Source organism: Scatophagus argus, chromosome 4, assembly GCF_020382885.2.
Source record: "Scatophagus argus isolate fScaArg1 chromosome 4, fScaArg1.pri, whole genome shotgun sequence".
Taxonomy (NCBI): Eukaryota; Metazoa; Chordata; class Actinopteri; family Scatophagidae; genus Scatophagus; species Scatophagus argus.
Genome location: NC_058496.1, coordinates 10,352,524 through 10,366,642, shown reverse-complemented (window position 1 = coordinate 10,366,642; position 14,119 = coordinate 10,352,524). Strand labels below are relative to the sequence as shown.

General features: G+C 41.3%; 1 protein-coding gene across 6 annotated transcripts in view; it reads right to left on the bottom strand.

The window, feature by feature from the left end:
* Positions 1-2,931: 2,931 nt before the first annotated feature.
* Positions 2,932-14,119, bottom strand: part of ccser1 (coiled-coil serine-rich protein 1) — a 113,063-nt gene continuing 101,875 nt past the window's right edge. For 5 of the 6 annotated variants that reach the window (XM_046387644.1, XM_046387643.1, XM_046387647.1 and 2 more), the window contains exon 11: positions 2,932-8,117. In XM_046387644.1, coding sequence (XP_046243600.1) covers positions 7,335-8,117 — 783 coding nt within the window. In that variant the 3' untranslated portion in view covers positions 2,932-7,334. The remainder of the gene's footprint in view (positions 8,118-14,119) is intronic. The other variant, XR_006843251.1, reaches the window with a different exon arrangement.

Below are 14,119 nucleotides of genomic sequence, written 5' to 3'. Positions count from 1 at the left end.
GCACAGCGTAGTGACTAAAACCTATTTCACTGAGCGATGTTCAGACTATTAGTGAGTACAACAAAATCCATAAATTACTAATAGAAACAATTTAATACAATAGAAACCAAAATAAAGAATGAAATGCATCCGGCCTCTGAGCTTCACTCTAACTGGACTTTACTATACAAGAGTGAACAACAGCTAAATCTACACCACACATGCTGTGTACAGTATGTATCATCCAATTCAGTGCAAATGTCTCAAATCAATATGGCTCGAGTCAGAAGACTATACAGAGGCTCTGCTTACACTTGGAAAGAAGAGCTAAGCTATGAATCTAGTTATAAGAAATTTCATGTGTGTGTCGCAGTGTCGTGGAATTAAAGTGATGTTTATCTCATTGTGCTAGAAACTGCCAGTCAGTTTCTAGCAGCACATACACATCTGCCAGAACTCGAGGTGAAGTGGAAGCCAACAAAGATGCAGGTGTGAAGCGGTGAGGCGAACGTATTTGTATTGATGTGTTAATACAAGCAGAACTGCAAAGTAGTGGATTCTCTCCAGCCTTTACCTTCAGTTTGAAGTTTTCCTCCGTTGGCTCTGTCAGAGACAATTTTAGAAATTGTCCAGCTGTTGGACATCGAAAAGTGGTGTGTACTAATAGTTTACAGTACATCATAGGCTACACGAACTTACCGTGTGCTTCCCTCCCAGATCCAGTTCAGTTAATCTTTTCATCTTCACACCATCCATCTAACAGCATCACAAACATCCAAATCCCTCCAAAACCATCACCTGCAAGCATCAGATAAAATGCTTCTATCACACAATTATTACATAATTAAAATAGTTGAGCCCAGCTGTCCAGTAAGGTAAAATCATTTGCTCTGCAGTTGTGACGGAAGCAAAATTGATAAATAAATAAGCACCCAGAAAGTCACTTTTGTGTAACTTTCCACTAGCTCTAACCCAACCTGACTGATCACAGTCTTAATATTCAAATCATGCATGAGCTACCATGCTATATACTTATGTTGGGAAAAGTATACTCGACCTGTGTTACACACCTCCGAACCTAAAAATTTGAAAGTTTGCCAAAAGTTAGCAAATAGCCTACAAGCAGGAGGCCAGGTTTTGTTTCACAACACTGTCTTCAACGCTTTTATTTTGTTTTCTAAAAGTCTCCATCGTGAAAAAAGACATTTCCTTTCCTCTATGGTTTTGCACGAGGAACTTCACGGAAGCAGTTATTTCCCTTTTTAGCTTGGAAGTACCAATGTGTGAGTGGATGTTGCTTCCAGCCTTGCTATACAGGCATGTCAATGGCTGACCTACGGAACCAAAATAAATAAATAAATGAACGGTGCAAAGACTGCTGTGTTGGAAAAGAAAAACACTTGGCGACACTGTAAAGTACAGTCGGCAAATTTACAGGCTAATTTTGTTGTATGAATACAGACTGTAGTATAATGTGTAGATGTTCTCCCCTTCTTCAACTTTAATTGCACTGTTAGGACAAGGTTGTTTCCACCACTTTTCCCAAACTTCAGTTTTGTTGCCCAGTATTGCACCCCATAGGGAGAAGTTTAATGACCTTTCCTCTAAAATGGCCAGTTGTTACTTTTCCTCATACATTAAATATCAGTTTGAAGTGAATTTATTGGAAAATGATTCATGCAATATCTAGTGCAAGCAATGCACTTTGAAGCATTTTAAAGGCATGCCAAACACCCACATTTTGCAAACTATTTAAGGCAGGTCGGTTACCTTCTTAGAGAAAATACTTAATGATAGAGGACCTATGAAAAGATATTTGTGTCGTAGTTTTATATTGATTATTGTCTTGTCAATTCTTTATTAGTTAGCTATTTTCTTTGTCTACAAAATATAAGCAAAAAAACTGAAAAACACCTGTCATAATATATCAGAAACCAAACTAATGCCTACAAATTACATGTTGCGTCTGATCATCAGTCCCCAACCCAAAGACAGAGTTTACAATGACAGTAACAACACGCAGGCTGGAATTGGCCTATCACTTTGACTTCACAGTTATCAGTTATTAATATTAATAATAATTTATTTTCTGCTGATTAGCAAATCAGTTATCAGGTTTAGTACTTTTTACACATCATACACAAACATCAGAAAAGCAAACTTTCCAGCCTGCTTGGGGGGGTCCAAAATCAACAGCAAAAACACACCTCCAGCTTGATCTCTTTGGACTTCAAAGCCCTGTTAATCAGTAGTGTGTCTACTGATGTGCTGACCTTCTCTCATATCAGCTGCTGCAGTTTTGAACCAGAAGTGCTGTCTTCTCATCCAGTGTGTTTGTGAGTTGTAGTCAGCCAGTCATAACATCACCAACACTAACTGAGCGAGGCCAGAATAGCAAAGCATGCACAGGTCCTCCCTAAGGGGTAAACAGTCAAAGTCTACATCCCACACACACGCATGCACACACACCCATTCTAACGTAACTGATTTTCTAAACACTTCCATAATTTATGGTCAGTGCCAAATGAAAACTTACTCAAATAGGTTGGAGGCTAATGTCAAATGAGGTAAAATTACCTCCGTCTGCACCTGCTGCCGCGTACAACCTTTTAAAGTCCATCAAAATGTTCCAGCTGGAGAAGATTTTCTCAGTCAAATCTCTTACACTCATGGCCCCTAAGATTCTTTATTTATTACTTTGTTGTATGTTCTACTTTCAGTCTTTGATTTTATTCATTCTTTTCTTTAGGGATTTGTACAGTGAAGTCTACCCAGGCTGAGAGACGGAGGCGAGGTCCCATAGATCCACAGCTTTATTGCATTGCTCTCCTTTTGTGGTGGCAGAATTCATTTTCGTTGCTTCAAAACATCCCGGTTATTGTGCAGACACACCTTATTTTATAATGAAAAGCCTTACATCAATGATGGAAAATCAAAAATCAAATCTCTATAACATGTTTTCATTAATTTTATTTGTATTAAATATTAACAATGAATAGACAGTGGACAAAAATCTTTTGATTAAACATTTTTCATGTGAACAAACAATTGTGAGAGTAACAGAAAAAAAAGAAAAACTAAGTAAGAGAAATACTTTGGATAAACACACACTGCAAGGTTTTGTTGACCACAGATAAGCCCATGAAACAGTTTTGGTCATAAGAAACGTCAAAACTGTTTACAAGGACCAAGTACAGTGAAAAACAACAATACGAAGAAAGAGTTTCTGTTTTCCTCCATACAGGTGGATTGTCTCCAATTAATGTAAGTGTTAACTGGCCGGAGGCTCACAGTATGAGTGTATCCAGTAGTTCTATATACTAAGACTTCATACAAAGACTTCATCCTGAACTGAAGAAACCAGCATCAGTAGATCATCATCATCCATGGTCCACTTTTCCAACACAGTTAGGCAAGAAAAAAAAAAAAAAAAAAAAGACACCTGAAGCAGAAGTAGTCGTAGTGCAAAGGCCGGATTTCAAAGAAAGAGAATCAGCGACCTTACATTTCTAAGAGAGTCAGCTGACCTTTATATGGTAAATTTAGGAATTTTGTCAGATTTGGTTTCTAATGTGTAACTATAGCAAGCTTCGATAACAGCTCAGACCACCGAGTGCATTGTCTGTCGATAAAACGAAATTTTTCATTGTGTTTTGAACTGTTGTGTGCCGACAAACAATGCATACAAATCCCTAAGTGCTGTTTACATGAGCACGAAACGTTCGTGTTCACCAACAGTGAACATCAACAGTTATTATTTATATACAATTATACAATTCAATTTCTTCAATACAGCAATTCATAAAGAAACAAACATAATTACAGTAAGCACATTAAAAAGCTAAGACAGCATAATATCCGTTATTTAGTAAAATTGGAACAATAACATGATTATTATTATTGTCATTTCCATCATGACTATTATCATGACTACTACCTTTACCTGTTAGTGCCAAGATGCTTTTAGGAAACTGGCTCTGTGGCGATAAATATAAATAAGGCATAAAACAATAAATAACTTCCCAACAAATGAAATGTAGTGTCTTAAATACACAACATGCTGCTAACTCCAGTGAAGAAACTGAGGTTTGTAAAATGTGGCCACTTTACGACGGCAGACTTTTGTTTCCCAGCAGTACAAATTAATATCAGTTCACTCTTGTAATTCGACAGGGTCTTTTAAAAAAAACCTCAGTGCACATTTGAACTGCCATCTCAGATGTGGCTTTTTCCCTTTCATGATATGTGACATAACCAGCAAACTACCGTTATGGTTTTCCACTTTGAACACGACTGAAACAAGCACAGCCGTTTGACGCATGGTGAAAAAATAAAATCCGAGTGTGGGCAGTGCAAACAGGGCCAAATACTCCCTTGTGAAATTTCACATGGTGTCAACTACATTATGATGCATGCACTGATGATGGATGTAAATAGCAGTTCTGAAGAGGTCAGCCAGCGACAAAACATTGTTAGCCTCCACCTGTAAACAAACCAAACAGGGAATGTTAAGTTCACATTACAGCTGCGGTTCTCAGTCCAGATCCTCGGGAGCCACATCGCTGATGGCTGTCTACTCTACCACGAAGTTAATTGCATTCACCAGGTGGAAAATTATTCCCTGATTAGACAGCTGGAATGAAAATCAGCAGCGCGGCAGATCCCAATGCCCAGGACTGAGAACCACCGCAACAGAGTCTGTGACAGAAACACAGTATGACAATATAAGCTGTGGGTAAGCGAGCTAAGCAGGGAAGAGAGACGGAGGGAGAGCTGGGATAGAGGGAGAAGGATGAAAAAAACGATTGAAAACCAGGAGAGGAATATCAGGGGCAACTGAGTTCGCGTGCAGCAAATTGGGAAGCTAGCAGGGGTAGAGGGAGGGGAATGTGGAGAGATTGAAGAGGAATAAGAACTGGATGGATGGAAAAAGGAGAAAATAGGGTGAAGAAAGAAATGGGGATAAAAGGGAGATAAAAAAAAAAGGGAGGGAAACAGCGTGAAAGTGAAGCAGAGTGTTGTAGCTTCCACCAGTGGGAGCAGAGCTGTCTTCCTTCAGGCTTTTCGTCACCTCTACCAGGCCCTTGCCTCATGAGGTGTGCATTACAAAACACTCACTTTCTCTATCACACACACGCAATCTGTACAACTTCCCTACAGCCAGGTGCTGTTTAGAGACAGACAAGGTCAACAACTTCCGCAAAAATCTACCATTTTCTGTAGACGCCAGGAGCTGTGAGCTTCTGGCCTGTACTCAGCAGCAGGCTTCCACTTCCTGGTGGAGATTAAAAGATTTGTTTACCCTAAAGCCTTTTGGGAAAAAAAAAAAAAAGCTTGACTGTCAAGTCACTTCAGCAGAACAAATATATTCAACAGTGGCAGACCAGTCGTTGTTCCAAAACGAAAGAAAAGAAAAGGTGGGTTTTCTCACTTATTAAATTGTGACACCTTTTGTCTCCAAAGTGTGAATAATGTTTGACTCATGGCAGTAATAGTTGATGTAAATTTCATTCAAAAGGTAGGTGTCCTACTGTCCAAAAGAACATAGCTGTTAGCCTTACTATACCAAATGCCATTTTGTTAGGTCGTATTTTTAAAAAGTCAACCACCAAGTCTGTGGTGACGAAGATAAAAGAAGGCTAACATAAGGACTGGGTATCGGTAAAAAAATTGGTGCTGATGCTTTTACAAATGGGACAGTTTAGAAAATGGTGTTTTCTGTTTCTTTATTTTCAGTATTTGCTCAGGTAAACAACTTTCTGTGCAATATTTGTACCATGTTTTTGTTCATCTAAGCAGCATCAAACTCTGCTCAATTGATTGCCTCTACCTGTCGGCCAACTGTAATGTAATATCATTATTTGAAACATTTTTCCTTTTGAATCTTACAAATGGATATTGACACTGTCATTTAGCAAAGCACCAGTAAGTGTCCCTGTTCAATACCCAGCCCTAAAGGAGACTTGAAGGGTTTCATTCAAAAATGTGATACCTGTTTTTTTTCCCCATTTGGGAAAAATACATAATGCTGCTTGTGTCAAATTTCAAAATCTTTTTTCTGCTTAGTGCCATTGTCTAACGTGTTTTGATTTTGTTGGTCTAAGGGTTTAGTAGTGCTAGTTACTCCAGTGTTATTTTGTCATTATACTGCAAGATTTCTATTCAAACAGCAGATATCTCATGCTAGAATGAAACTCTTCACTTCAGCATCTGTACTGTACTAATCTAACATCGCAAATACACACTGATTACTGTATATAATGTGGGTAATATTTGTTTTTTTGTTACAAAAAAAAAAGCAGTTCAGAATTGAGCCAATACTACATCTAATGCCTTATTGATGTGAGCGGGAGGACAGACACTCAGCTCTCAAAACACTCCATAAACAGGCTCAGGTCTCAGGGGCACGTTGGATCCCCTTCTTGAGGGTTGACACTGAAATATCATTAAAAGACCTTAAAAGTCATCTAGTTCCCGCTTTTGTTGCAGTAGAAAATGTTCACCAAAATGTATTGTTCTTCAGCTTTAAAAAGCATGCAGTAAAATTGTCATTGTGTGGGTGTTCAAATACACAGGTATTTTCATCTGGATTTCTGTCAGTGGGCATCAAGGAATGAAAAGTTGATGTGATGTTTGGCAATGTGAGAATGATCCTTACCGGCGCAAATTACAGTCAGACCTTCAGTTCTTTAAGCAGCACATGGTCTCGACTGGTAAAAATAATCAAACAATATTAAAAAAAAAAAAAAAAGGGTCAACAAATGCACACACATTTACATCCCCTCATGTCTGTATTAAGTTTTAATGCTCCATTGTGCAGATTGTGAGGCAGAGATATCGCAAATGTCTCCGTGTTACAGTGCGTATTTACGTATGTGACTGTGTATGTGTGTGTGTGTGTGTACATGGATATGAAGTTGTGAGTCTGTGTGCACTTTGTGTGTCTGTAGGCGTAAGCACAACTAAACTGTCAGCATGACACACCGTGGGAGTTCTGATAGACGAGTGAGTACCTTTTTCATACTCACAGGGTGATATGATATGTGTTTGTGTGTGTGTGTGTGTGTGTGCGTGCATGTGAGAGAGACAGAGAAAGAGAGAGAGAAAGAGAGAGAGAGAGACCTCGCATTTGAGTGTGTGTTTAAGTGAACAAATCCATGAACAAAATGTCAGCAAAGAGACAGTAAGGAGGGATTACACGTGGTTGTAAGCACGTGTGGTTGATGACTTCAGGGGGAATTGGGACACGAGCAACTTGTACTGAAGGTGCAGCAGTTTTTCAAAAAGTCACCCATTTTGTCGGTGAAGTCAATATGGCTGCCTGTGGATGGGATGGTGTTAATTTTTGCGTGCCCTCAACTGTCTCTCTGCGTCAGCGCTATCAGCTCGGAGGTATGCAGGGAATGTTGGAGGAAGACGTTTTTACGACTGTAGCTATGCAGAGACAGAGGGCCTCGAGGTGGTTGTCCCAAACGACCCGTAAACATGGAGGATGAAGAAGAGGACGAAGAGGCGGAAGAAGGAGTAAGGGGCGGGGGGGAAGCTTGGACGGACGATGAGATGCTTGGAGAGGGGCTTCCTCTGCTCGCAAGACTGTGGAGGCTTGAGGAGGAGCTGGCCCCGACTGCACGAGGAATATAGCTGGGGAGATGGTGCTCCCCTGCTCCTCTCCTTGCCCCACCTGACAGACTCACTCCACCTCCTCCCCCCTGAGTTAAGGACTCAGAAGAGGAGGACACCCCCTCTGGCTGCCTGGAGGACAGAGAATGATTAGCAGCCACTGAAACGGAGCCTGTGCATTGATTTGAAGCTTGAAGCTGGGTTGGAGAAGTAGGTGAGACTGACACTGCAGAAGTGGCAGCGGATTGGTTGGTGGAGCCCGGAGCCAGATTTGGAGGAGGGTTATAGACTGTTGACTGCGCCAAGACCCCCTGGCAGCGACGGTCCTCCCTGGCAGTGTGTCGTTCAGAGGCAGGAGGCCGGCCGTGTAGAGGTGGATAGTAGTGGGGGAGGTGCTGGCTAGAGAGGTCCCCTCCGAGTGCTGCCCCCGCACCCCGCACTACCCTTCGGTCCCTTGAAGCCAGGCTGCTGCTGCTGCTGCTGCTGCCTAGTCCTGCCAACCGGCCTGGATGGCTGGTCTAAGAGAGAAAGACAGGGAGAAACAGGAAGAATACGTATGTTAAAGAGAATACGGCATTTACTCTGCTTTCTGTCTGGCAGTGAGTGTATGAGATGTGAGCCTGCCGTTTTTCACGACAAGTCTTGAGAGAGAGACAGAGAGAGAGACAGAGAGACACAAAGACACAGAGACAAGAAGAGAGACAGACAGCATGAGAGAGAGCGAGAGCACCGTTGTGTGCTCAGTATAGATTGTTAATTGGGTGACATTTGGAGAACGATCTCTCTCAGCTCCTGCAGCTTGTTCTAATTGTTTCTAAACCAACCGGAACCCTGCTCACTAAAGAACAGGCACACACATGCAGACCCCCCCCCAACACACACACAAACACGAACACACGCACACAAAAGACAGAAACAGGACAAACAAGTTAGCATGTGCATGTATTGAGATATATGCACTCAAGTGCACAAATCCCCACTCCTGAAGCAATGGGATCTCTCTCTCTCTCTCTCTCTCACACACACACACACACACACACACACACACACACACACACACACACACACACACACACACACACACACACACACACACACACACGGGAAGATGGCACATGAAGCTCGATGGCAGAAACAGGAGCCACCTGTTCTCTTTCACACTCCACTGCACCCCCTTATGCAACGTATCTCATCACTGTCCCCCTTCTCTCTCTCTTTCTCTCCCATACACACACACACACACACACACACACACACACACACACGCACACAAAAAAATCACAAAGGGACCAAGTGTGCAGTGTTCACTAAAGTAACAAAATCTCTTCCGACACTGAACCTCATGGGAGAGGAAGCTGAACTGACATTCACCGACACAATGGCTGTGTGTTTTCTCGTGTGTGTTTTTGTACTGCATGAGCATGTGTAATTGTATACGTGGGCAAACTGTGCGTGCGCAACCTCTATGTCAATATGCATGTGTGTGCATATAAGCATGCATTTGTTTAGCACCCATATGTATGGATGTGATCTGGTTTCCTTGTGTTTGTGCATGCGAGTTAATATCAATCGTAATGTAATTACTGTGTCGAGGCTGTCGGCAGAAACTGGGTATGAGAAGTAGAAATGTAATTAGCCAGAACACTACCAATGAAATAAGTACAGTATAAAAGTGGCAATGCTAATTGAACGAAACAGTTTCTATTCATGAGTTAATCTTGTCAACCTGAAATTAAAGAAAGGAAGGGAGAGAGAAAGTGGGGAGGTAACAAAAAAGATGGAATTACAAACAATACTTATTGGCCACAAATCTCAAGCACTCAAAGATGAACAAAAGTGCTAAAATGATGAGGTAGTTGATTTATTCAACAGGCACCTTATTGCTGATCCTTCAACATAACCAAATACAATTTAAAATTAGACGGATTCTTAATCAACAATCACTTACTTCCACATGTTTTTTGGGTGTAAAGGGCAACACACACTGGCCGTGTATAACACGATCATTTTCCTTGCATGGTCACTGTGGCAACGTGTAACACTGTCCTATTTTCCACTGTGGACGCATCACACTACAGGACAGCAGCAATTTCATTGTATTCACTCACTGAATTGGCCCATCTCAGCTACTGTAATTGGAATACTTTTGTCTGTATGAAACACGCAGTATGTACTCCAAGCTGGTGTGTTCTGCACTTTAAATCCCCTCTTTGTGTTTTGTGGTGTACATTGGAATTAATAAAAATGTAGTCAGTGTAAAACTGGTGGTTCGACTCTGTACTTTCCATACTGCTGGATTTTAAAGAACAAATTAAGGTATCAGCTTTAATTAAAGTACACTCTGGGTCAACAGATAAAAAATTAAAACCCTTTTTGTACATGGTACAGGCATTTAATTTGTAATTGGACAGACAGATTATATTTAATTAAGAAGTCATTTTTATGAAAAAAGAGGGTTGTACTAATTATAATATGTGGTTGGAAAAATCTCCCTGTGAAAGGGCTTGTCAGAGTTTCCAGCCCCTGAACACCACCAGACTTTTAATATCTTACTGTGAGGTGCTATTTCTAGCTTTTTTTGCATTTCAAAGTATGATAGGATTCTATGAGGATTTAGCTGTGACTGTGCTGGGCTCTAATTTAGTCTGAGGCGGTGTGCAGGAGGGTGAGGTAAATATGATAAATAAAAAAGGTCTCAAGAACAGTGGAAGAGAAAAAGAATAAGTGAACGGAGTCGACTTTGCTTTGAACCTTTGGGTTCTTGATACATGATGAGGAAATACAAAGATTCAGAAACGTTGGCTATGGTTGATATATGTGTTAATAAAATCTTAACCAGTTCATGTTGTCTGACGCTTTCATCCCCTTCATACACAGTACGCAGAAACATGGAAACAGTTCCTGACCTGCTCATTTGATACGGCTTTTAAAAAATCTGAATTACAGCCAAACAATCCGCACTTTAAAAGCTCAGTCTCTTTGTCTTTTCATGTTCAGCTGTAATAATAATAATAAAAAAAACACATGAAGAGCACTCTGCCAAAACATCAAACACTGTGTCGTTGTCTTTATAGCTTCCTTAAAGAGCTCAGGGAGTGTGTATCTCCTTTCTAATGGGCTCTAATGGATGGATAAACATTACAAGATTTCTCGCAGATTCCTTGATCTAATTAAGAGGAGTGAGAATTTCCATTCCAGCCAAATTTTGTACATGGGGCGCTGTGACAAAACACGAGGGAATTGCCATGGCGTTCACTATCGTCGTGAAGGTTTATGTGGGACGATTTAATTAGGGTTTAAATCGCTAATTCCCCCCCCAAAAAAAAGAAACAGGGTGTTTTCCCACACCCTCAGACATTTGAGAAAACAACAGAAGGTAAGGCGAGAACTGTAAGATACAAATTGGCAGGCAACTTTGAAAGAAATAATTACCAGACACACTACAAAGAGTTGGTTGTAGAGACATATGCTGTGTATCAAAGGGACATTTCTTATCCAAGTTTTGAAAAAAAAAAAAAAAAAACCCTAAATAATAAATAAAATCCGACTAAAAACTGGGGTAAAGCTGGGACAGCGTATGCGTGAGAGCACAAAAAGGGCAGACAGACAGACAAAGAAAAAGGTCAAACAGAGGAGTAAACAAAGTGAGAAGAGGAGAGAAAATGAATGAGACACTGGTGAGAAGGTGATTAAAAACAAGAGATAAAGGAAAATTAGAACAACAGCAGAACGGACAGGAAGGTGCGGCAGGGGGAGCAGGACTGATTTACAAACTCAGGTGTCCTTTCTCAAGTACACACTCTGCGGCAACCAGGCTGCCTCTTGGCCAGTGACAGAACGGCCTGTGTGGGTGCTAACACTCTGGAGAGTCTCTCTTTCACACACAGTCCTATAAATACACACACACACACACACACCCCATGTAAACCAAGGTAAATCAGAGTGATTTAAAGGGGCTCTCTGCAGCAACCTTAGATTTTTATTGGGCAGTGAAGAACACAGCAATGTGGTAATGGACAAGTTTGCATAAGAAAAGCTCTTTAAACCCCTAAAACACCGCTATACAATGTTAGCTATTGCCTGTATTAGTTATTTTTATACTGGGGGAAGAAAGGAGGTGGCAGATTTACTCCATGACTTTTGTTCCCCTTAAACAAACTAAAACTAAGCAATTACAGAAAGCAAAACAGACTGCAGTTAGGTGAAACACAGGCCTGATGAAAGCAAAGAACTCTTACTGTAACTACCATCAATCACACACCACGGCTCACCGTTCCTGCACCCACACATCTAATTTTAATGAAGGCCATGGGGCTTAAATGAATTGGACCCCAAAAGTTTCCAACTCTTAACAGTGAGATTAGAGAGGTAGAAGTTTGCAAATGTGAGTTCTTTGTATTTTTTCACACCTACATACTCTGTGAACAAAGCAATCCTGTGGTTCTTTGAAAGTGTGAAACGCCGGGGTGTTCAGATACAATAACAGTGCAGTACACCCACACAAATGGTACTCTAAATCCTATTTAGACTATAACCAAATACATTTTCCAGCCATGATGTGTGAGCCTAAACCATCCCACTTCATCCTGTCCACCTTTATCTCGACAGACAGTCTCCTTTATATCTGTTTGCATATTTATGCCCAGTGTGAAAGAAAGGTAGAGTTGGCAAGGTGCAAAAACACAGGATCAAAACTGGAAATCCATAATGATACTGTTGATATTGTAATCTGGGGACTCAAAAGGCAAGCAAGCACTTCTGAAGAAACCATAAAACAAAAAGTTCAATGAGCTATTATTCCTGTACAGTGGTTTGCATGAGTTTTTGATGGTGGAGGAGCAGCAGACAGAGGCTCTAACTATCACTTCCTTAGCTCTTGCCTGGAAAGTTTTATCGAGTATTCACAGACCAGGTGTGTACAGCAGGGCTTCCCGCATCAACTTTGGCACTTTGCTGCATAAATCTGCAACAAACAACCAAACAAGAGGTGAAACTGCAGCCCGAGCCTGGTGTCTCAAGGCCATAGCATATCTTTACTTTGAACTGGCTGGTTTTCATCAATACACACCCCCCCCTTTGGAAGTGAGCCTCTTGTACAGCCTGTAGCAGTATCCTTGCTTTCTCCTCCCTCTCTTCATCTAGATTTTTTTGTAGTTTTCCATCTTCATCTCCCCTCTATTCCCTGCCTCTCCTCACTATTTCCCCATACAGCTTGTCCAATTTTCAAACAGCTGTCTCACTCTCCACCTCAGCTGTCTCTGTGATTTTTTTAATGCAAAATTGAACTTAGATTATAAGATACAGGAAGCACATTAAAATTCAGGAAATGCAGTAGTACAGGAGAGGACAGAACAAAACAGAATAATATGGTGAATTACAAAACTAGGAAGGGAAAAGGAGGAGAGAAGACAAAAAAGAACGATGCACTTTGTTATTTTTGTTGCAGTTAAAGTGAATGACTACGACGACTGATAGATACAGGACATCAGTTCAGTTGGTAAAACTGAATTATCGCAGCAACAAAAGAACAAAAATGGAAAACAGGGTTTACTTGTTGTCAACAGATTTAGCCGATGTTTGACTGATTGCCAATATGAGCTTTGTCCTTGCAGTTCGATAGGATAAATGTTGTAGGTTATCAATGTTAACCGTGGGCAAGTTGTCCTCTGACGGTGTGACCAGGACCCTTGTCTAAGTATTCTGAATTTGTGAGCCCTCAAACATAAACGCCAAGTCTGCTCTCTTTTCCTGTTTGTGTCTTCTGTCCTTCCCCTGACCGCCCTCCCCGCCAACCTGCCTTCTTCTCTCGTCTCTCACCTTCTCCGCCACTCTGTCCTTTCTTTTCTCCCTTCTTCACTCTTTCGTCGTTATGTAACTTGGTGCTTAAGTATGCCAGTGGCAAGCAGGGCTGAATAGAGCTGACAGCTGGAGGATTGATGGTACGCTACTGCAGTTTGGAGACCACACAAAGAGAGAGAAAGAAAGAGAGGGAGAGAGAGAGAGAGATGGAAGAGGTAAGTTGTGTTTTGGTTTGTGTGTGTGTGCGTGTGTGTGTGTTTTTTTGCTGTCAGTTGGGGTGGGGTTTGGGATGAGATGATGAAGAAAGATGAAGAGGACCAAAGCTGAGCTGACGTCGCTCCAGCTGTCAATCCAGCCCACACTGCAGCAAACTGCCAAGCAGCTGGCTGGATGTCACATCCTGGACCTTCCTGCTGGAGGCACTCAACGAGAGACACGACACTAATGTGATGCACTGCGCAGTTAATCGGCTCACAGTGCTACCAATCTTTGATGCTGTCACTGTACTACTGCAAAATTATCTACATTACGCCGATGTTATATTCAGTAACAGCAGCCAAGCACAGTAACCTGCTGCAACCCACAAGTATCAAACAGGGGCGTGTGTGTGTGTGTCCATAAGTCAATAAATATTTAGACTTACAGTATCTCAGACAGGGCATCTCCACCGCATATCAATGTGGCTGAAGGCCTGAATAAATTACAGTGTCTGAGACTGAGT